This window comes from Mizuhopecten yessoensis, unplaced genomic scaffold (genome assembly GCF_002113885.1).
Source record: "Mizuhopecten yessoensis strain PY_sf001 unplaced genomic scaffold, ASM211388v2 scaffold11097, whole genome shotgun sequence".
Classification (NCBI taxonomy): Eukaryota; Metazoa; Mollusca; class Bivalvia; order Pectinida; family Pectinidae; genus Mizuhopecten; species Mizuhopecten yessoensis.
The window spans coordinates 1,326,041-1,333,924 of NW_018408878.1; the positions used below are offsets into that span (position 1 = coordinate 1,326,041).

General features: G+C 44.2%; 1 protein-coding gene across 15 annotated transcripts in view; it reads left to right on the top strand.

Annotated features, from left to right (window-relative positions):
- LOC110465684 (rho guanine nucleotide exchange factor 11-like) overlaps positions 1 to 7,884 on the top strand; it is a 140,657-nt gene that overhangs the window by 21,307 nt on the left and 111,466 nt on the right. For all 15 annotated transcript variants that reach the window (XR_002464641.1, XR_002464640.1, XR_002464639.1 and 12 more), the window contains exon 2: positions 7,385 to 7,467. Coding sequence is in view for 12 of the 15 variants with exons in the window: in XM_021521660.1 (XP_021377335.1) it covers positions 7,385 to 7,467 (83 nt within the window). In the remaining 3 variants the exon portion in view is untranslated. The remainder of the gene's footprint in view (positions 1 to 7,384; positions 7,468 to 7,884) is intronic.

Genomic DNA, 7,884 nt, shown 5'->3' on the forward strand with positions numbered 1-7,884 from the left:
GGAAACTGTTTTTAATTTCTGTAACGAAAAGCATACCTTGCATGACTTTAATGAAAATTCTGTGAAGATAAAATGAACAAAATATAATCAACAATAGTGTTCTGAATGTATTTTTTTTTTAGTGGGCTAGACCGGTTTTCGAACCAAGGACTTCAGACTGTTATACTACCCTCATTAACCCTTTCACCCCTATGTAACTTTAGTAGACTCTAACATGCATTGATATGGGCGAGTCCATTATGGTCTACAGAGGTGAAAGGGTTAACCGACTGAAATACCATTTGAACAGCAGTGAACAGGCTCAACTGTGCAACAGTTATACCAAAACAGAATTTAAGGGGAGGTAACTGTGTAGATGAAAAACTACAGTGCAGTGGGACAGGGATCCTGAAACAAATATCACACAGAATTAACCCTTTCACCCCTATGTAACTTTAGTAGACTCTACCATACATTGATCTGGATGAGTCCATTATGGTCTACAGTGGTGAAAGGGTTAAATTTGTTCCTGTATATCAACCAGGATTGCCAGCTATAATAATATGTTTGTACCATGTTGAACATTGCCCTTTTCTTTATAGCTTCAATGGCAGAAAAGGGGAGGGTGAAAATACAATTTTGGTTATTATTTTGGGGTATATTGACCAACTATTAAGTGACTGAAAAAGCTTAACATTTACTATGATTGGAGTAAAACTTTAGTCATTTCTATCAGATTATGAACGCATAAAATAGTTTGTCAAATCGAGGTATTAGCATCATTCACCCCTGAAATTTCATAATGAACTATTCTAGCCTTTGAATTGGAAGAGCTCAAATGTGTCTGCAGGGGTTAATGAGTTATTGAAATAAAACAATGTAGCATCCATAATGTATGAGTTGAGACATGGTGTCTTGAATCAACTGAAATATAGGTATAAATATTTTCTCTAACAAATATGTAAAACTTTCACAATCACTGTTGCCAGATTTAGATGACAAATCCTCGTGTTTTATAGAGTAGAAGAAAGTTGACCATAAACGGCGGCCGATCAGAATTTTAGAGACTGTGCTCATGGTCAGATTCAGCAGACTAGGCAGGTCAGCATGCTAGCACTATACATCAGGTTTACACCGTGACCAAGACAACAGTTACAATTTACCTCACAAACAACAGCAGCATGTGAAATATTTCAATACAGGAATGTTGGGATTGGCAGGGAGGTACTCTACTTGTAAACCAGCCAGTTTGGCAGGCTCTAGCTGTGTCTGGTGGGGAGGGGAGGACTGTGTGGGGCATTGGACAGGGTGTGTTGGAGGAAGGCTGTGTGGGGCATTGGACAGGGTGTGTTGGGGGAAGGCTGTGTGGGGCAGGGTGTGTTGGCGGAAGGCTGTGTGGGGCATTGGATAGGGTGTGTTGGAGGAAGGCTGTGTGGGGCAGGGGGTGTTGGGGGAGGGCTGTGTGGGGCAGGGTGTGTTGGAGGAAGGCTGTGTGGGGCAGGGTGTGTTGGAGGAAGGCTGTGTGGGGCATTGGCCAGGGTGTGTTGGAGGAGGGCTGTGTGGGGCATTGGGCAGGGTGTGTTGGAGGAAGGCTGTGTGGGGCAGGGTGTGTTGGGGGAGGGCTGTGTGGGGCATTGGACAGGGGGTGTTGGAGGAGGGCTGTGTGGGGCATTGGACAGGGTGTGTTGGGGGTAGGCTGTGTGGGGCAGGGTGTGTTGGCGGAAGGCTGTGTGGGGCATTGGACAGGGGGTGTTGGAGGAGGGCTGTGTGGGGCATTAGACAGGGGGTGTTGGAGGAAGGCTGTGTTGGGCATTGGACAGGGTGTGTTTGAGGAAGGCTGTGTGGGGGATTGGACAGGGTGTGTTGGAGGAGGGCTGTCTGGGGCAGGGGACAGGGTGTGTTGGGGGAGGACTGTGTGGGGCATTGGACAGGGTGTGTTGGAGGAGGGCTGTGTGGGACATTGGACAGGGTGTGTTGGAGGAGGGCTGTGTGGGGCATTTGACAGGGTGTGTTGGAGGAAGGCTGTGTGGGACATTGGACAAGGTGTGTTGGAGGAAGGCGGTGTGGGGCATTGGACAGGGTGTGTTGGGGGAAGGCTGTGTGGGGCAGGGTGTGTTGGCGGAAGGGTGTGTGGAGCATTGGATAGGGTGTGTTGGAGGAAGGCTGTGTGGGGCATTGGGCAGGGTGTGTTGGAGGAAGGCTGTGTGGGGCAGGGTGTGTTGGAGGAAGGCTGTGTGGGGCAGGGGGTGGTGGAGGAGGGCTGTGTGGGGCAGGGGGCGTTGGAGGAAGGCTGTGTGGGGCATTGGGCAGGGTGTGTTGGGGGAAGGCTGTGTGGGGCAGGGGGTGTTGGCGGAAGGCTGTGTGGGGCATTGGATAGGGGGGGTTGGAGGAAGGCTGTGTGGGGCAGGGGGTGTTGGGGGAGGGCTGTGTGGGGCAGGGTGTGTTGGAGGAAGGCTGTGTGGGGCATTGGCCAGGGTGTGTTGGAGGAGGGCTGTGTGGGGCATTGGACAGGGTGTGTTGGAGGAGGGCTGTGTGGGGCATTAGACAGGGTGTGTTGGAGGAAGGCTGTGTTGGGCATTGGACAGGGTGTGTTTGAGGAAGGCTGTGTGGGGGATTGGACAGGGTGTGTTGGAGGAGGGCTGTGTGGGGCAGGGGACAGGGTGTGTTGGGGGAGGACTGTATGGGGCATTGGACAGGGTGTGTTGGGGGAGGGCTGTGTGGGGCATTGGGCAGGGTGTGTTGGAGGAAGGCTGTGGGGGGTGGGGGACTGGGTGTGTTAGGGGAAGGCTGTGTGGGGCATTGGACAAGGTGTGTTGGAGGAAGGCGGTGTGGGGTGGGGGACTGGGTGTGTCGGAGGAAGGCTGTGTGGGGCATTGGACAGGGCATGTTGGGGGAGGACTGTGTGGGGCATTGGACAGGGTGTGTCGGAGGAAGGCTGTGTGGGGCATTGGACAGGGTGTGTTGGAGGAGGGCTGTGTGCGGCAGGGTGTGTTGGAGGAAGGCTGTGAGGGGCATTGGACAGGGTGTGTTGGAGGAAGGCTGTGTGGGGTGGGGGACTGGGTGTGTTAGGGAAAGGCTGTGTGGGGCATTGGATAGGGTGTGTTAGGGGAAGGCTGTGTGGGGCATTGGACAGGGTGTGTTGGAGGAAGGCTGTGTGGGGTGGGGGACTGGGTGTGTTAGGGAAAGGCTGTGTGGGGCATTGGATAGGGTGTGTTAGGGGAAGGCTGTGTGGGGCATTGGACAGGGTGTGTTGGGGGAAGGCTTTGTGGGTCAGGGGACAGGTGTATTTGGGAGGGGGAAGCTGTCCGGGGGTGGGGAATGTTGTGTAGGACAGGGTTTATTTGGCAGGGGAGGCTTTGTGGGCATGGAACAGGATATGTTTGGGGGAAGGCTTTTTTGGGCAGGTGCTAGGATGTGTTGGGGGGGGGGTAGGTTGTGTGGGGCAGGAGATAGTGTATTTGGGAGGGATTTGGGAGGAGGCAGCTGCCCTTGGGAGGGGGGGGTTGTTAGGGGCTTGGGAGACAGGGTTTATAGAGGGAACAGGTCGTATTTGCCTCAACAAGTTCAATTATTTAGGGCCACGTGTGGCTGGGAGGATACATATAAAGTAGTATAGGTAGAGTACCTTTGTGTTTGCTAAAGGAGGGCAGTTTCTGGGGGGGGACTGCGGCCATTTGGAATGCTTAGTGAAGGGGACAGTATATAAATATGACATTCATAGCAGGTTACAGTGAATATTGTCAACTCGAGAAAACATTCACCTCGGGCGACAATGGGTTTTTGAGGGGTGACAATATTCACTGTCACCTGCTAATGAATGTCATATCTATTTTGTTACACCAAAAGTCTCGAAATAAATATTTATCTTAAAAAGGAAACTTCTACACATCTTTGTCTTATATACATGTAATAATTTATTTTCATAACAAAGACATAAAATTATCAACATGTTCTAAGTTTTTCATTGAGTTTCTGCTTCGTAAAGTCTTCAAAATTACTATCCTTGCCTAGAAAACTATGAATACACGGCAGCTTCCTTTAACCACCCTCTGAGTGTTTTTTGAGTCCTTGGAGGAAAGAATCTCCTCCATAGCTCAGAAACGGCAGCAAACCTCGATAATGACATCTTGTTTGTTGATAGTCTGCTGTTTACAATCGCTATCGCACCGGCGCTTAATAAATTGGCTGTTGCCGTCAAACGTTCTTGTGACCATCACGGTGAGGAAACGAAGCATCGAGAAATGGCCACTGTGAAGAACCCGGAACGCACATTTTTCGCGCATGTGATATTTTTCTGTCTCATGGCAATATCACCCGTGCCCCTTCAAACCAATGTATTTTCAGAGGGTGACAGTGATTTTTGTTTAATTTTCTCCCAACCAATCAAATAGCTAGAAATTCACTTGAGGTGTAACAATATAAAATGACAGAGGTTAAATAAGGGGTGGGTTTGGGGTATCAGAGTCATCGACAACGATGAAGGAGAATGTTACAGAAGTTCTGTGAGTAAAAAATGGTCGTACACAAACTTACTTATGTAAGCAGGGACTAGGTAGGCTGTGTGGTGTTGTGGTGTGGCCGAGTGTGTATAAATATATTGACTGGAATCGTAAGTAGGAAAGAAAGAACGCGGCCTGTCATTCCTTTTGGCACTCATACTGAGGGTCGTGGCACAACTAGTACGTCAGAGCTTTCCTATATCAGCAATTATACGTCCTATCCTCCCACCTTCCCTTCCCTTTGTATGAAGAGTGATAGAAGAACCAAACCCAGGTTGCCTGATGTCAGAAGTCATATATCTGAGTGTGCTATATCATTAGTTATGTTACCATATTTGGCACAATAAGTGGACCTAATAAATGCCCCATCCCTTAAAAGTGCCTCATCCATTTTCCTGATCCCTTCAAATGAGTTTACCAACTAAAGTAAAAAGTTTTTCAATGATGGCTGCTTCGAGAATTTTGTAAGGTTCGGCAATCATTCAGAAAAAAAGAATGTCCTGGCAGCATGCATCATTATGTTTAGTAGTTGTTTACTCCTTATGTAATTTGTTATGGACATGATAAACATTTTTTTGGTTTGTGTATACAATAGAACCTTGTTAGTCTGGACACTTTTTGTTTGTGTGTACAGTAGAACCTTGGTAGTCTGGACACATATTTTTTTTGTAAAAAGAAAATACAATTAATTGCTGCTATTGATACTAGAAGAATTAGTTCTCAATGTAGTTTAAATAAATCTGATATTGTTATTAGAGTTTCTACGAATTAATTCAGTCTTGCATTTCTATTGCCCAGAAACTGACTTGCCTAGGTAATCATAAACGGAAATGACATGTTTACAATCAGACCAAGTTGCTAAGAATACAGCAAGCTAAGAAGGTGTTGATACCGATATCTTGTGGAGTAACAAATCCAGACTGGAGAACATAACTGTCGCTATCGCCCAGGTGGATACGGCCCTGTGTGTAGGACTGACAGTTAGGGATCAGGTTCTGTTGCCATAACTACCTGTCAGGTAACGGGCCTGCAACTTTTCACTGCACTCATTCAAATGAAAATCTCAAGAGTTCTGATATTTTCTTATGAACCATTTTTTATCTGAAAAAGCAAGGCCTGGTTATCTTGACACAGATGGTTTAAAAAAAAAAGGAATTCAAAATTTTCAAAAAATATTACATTGAAAATGTAGTATTTATGATTTTATCTCTAAACAAAAATCGTGTTTTCTATTAATTTCGTCAAAAGAAATTAAAATATGCATGTTTTGTTGTTGTAAATTTTGTTGAGGTGATTACTAGTAAAGCTAACCATGCTTTGATCGGAGGCAGCGATGTTTATTTTAGTGTAGAGATATGTAAGTTGCTGTAATGTAGGGCCAGTGATAGCAGTGCTGTGTGATTGCTGTTGGCCAGACCAGTGATGCTATGTGTCGATGAGGTGTATTATATCTCCGTGTAGTTCCTGTCTCAGTCACCTGTACACCGTATTGGTTCAAATAATCTGTTTTACCCCAATAAACCATCCAGAGCCTGTCCCATTGTGGAAATAAAATGAATTATTTTAATCATTTTTATTAATTTTTGGTAATTTTCTTAACCCATTCACCCTTAAAGTCATATTTGACCCTTACCAAATCATGGACTGGGCAAGTCCAGTTTAAATATGTAGGGGTGAATGAGTTAAAAAATCACATATCTTTCTCCAGAAAAATGTCTCAAATCATCATGATTAAAATGCAACTTGGTCCGAAGTCATGAAGTCATGAAACTGTTCACATGCTCAAACTCAAATTCTGCGCTCAAGCCCGATTTCTTGTTCTGGTGATAATTTAACAAAATATCCAAAAGTTAAATCTTTTGAAAATAAGACACAATTATACATTATATGATATGTATTGATGTGTAATATGGGTTTTAAAAGGTTTTGAATAAAAGATCTAGGTCACTGTTACTAAAAATAGACAAGGGAGAGGGGAGTGGTATATTGTGCTATATTTCGGCACATGGCAGGGCCCATACTGATTTGTTAGTATTCTAGTGTTAGTCAAAATAACACAAAGATTTGACAGGACTTAATTATACGTGCCCTCCCCTGCAACAAAGACTTGTCCGGAAAACTCCATCTTAACTAATAGGCAGATTTTATTGAAACTTCACTTGAATGATCAGTATATATATGTGCACCGGCATTTTATTTTCAGATTTTAACACTTTTTAAGGGAGTAACGGTCCTTTATGCGAAATAACCTGTCCGAAAACCCCAAGGTCATGGTCACGAAATTATTTGTAAACTACCAGCATCTGCTGGGGGTATTAGTTATACTGTTGGCAATGTGAAAGTGTCATCAATGGGATTGTCACCTGATCCGGGAGAGTTACTATTGATTTGCATTACATTTGAGTAGGTTCCAGTAACTTGCATTGTGTTGAATATGTTAAATGAAAACATATTGGTTGAATATTGGTCAAGTTCATGGGTGATGAATCAAGTTAGTTTAGAAATTATTAACCCATTCATCCCTATGGTCATATTTGAACTTTACCAAATCAAAGACTGGACACGTCCAGTTTAAATATGTAGGGGTGCAATGCGTTGATGTTTACATTTTCATTATGATTGACAAGTTATGAATTTTGATGAAATATAAACTTGCTGTCTGGTACAAACTAAATATAAATCAAATTGATTAGTACAAAAAATATTACAATGTACTTTTCCTTAACTCATTCATCCCTGAAGAGACATTTAGACTCTTCCAATTCAAAGGTTGGAAGAGTTCATTATGAATTTACAGGGGGTGAATGAGTTGATAAGCTTTATAAAATATATATGTATGTGATTTTAAAGTACATTTTAATTAAAAATGATTTTGTTCTAATTACTGTTTTTTTTCTTTCCTTCAGACTTGGTAGTCTAAGTAACAATGTGAGGGAAGAACAGGGGTCTCCCAAACTGAAGGACACCGGGGCCGCTGGGGATACACCAGGTAATAGGGCTGTTTATACCCATTTTACTCCAGGTTATAGGGCTATTTATCCCCATTTTACTCCAGGTTATAGGGCTGTTTATATATCCCTTATACTGATATAGTGATAGTGTTGGGCTGATATAGTGCTTGTCGGAGCTGGGGATACTCTAGGGCTGTTTATACCTCCTTATACTGATATAGTGATAGTGTTGGGCTGATATAGTGCTAGTCGGAGCTGGGGATAGGCCAGGTAATAAGGCTGTTTATACCCATTATTCTCCAGGTTATAGGGCTGTTTATATATATATATCCCTTATACTGATATAGTGCTTGTCGGAGCTGGGGATACTCTAGGTAATAGGGCTGTTTATACCCCCTTATACTGATATAGTGATAGTGTTGGGCTGATATAGTGCTAGTCGGAGCTGGGGATAC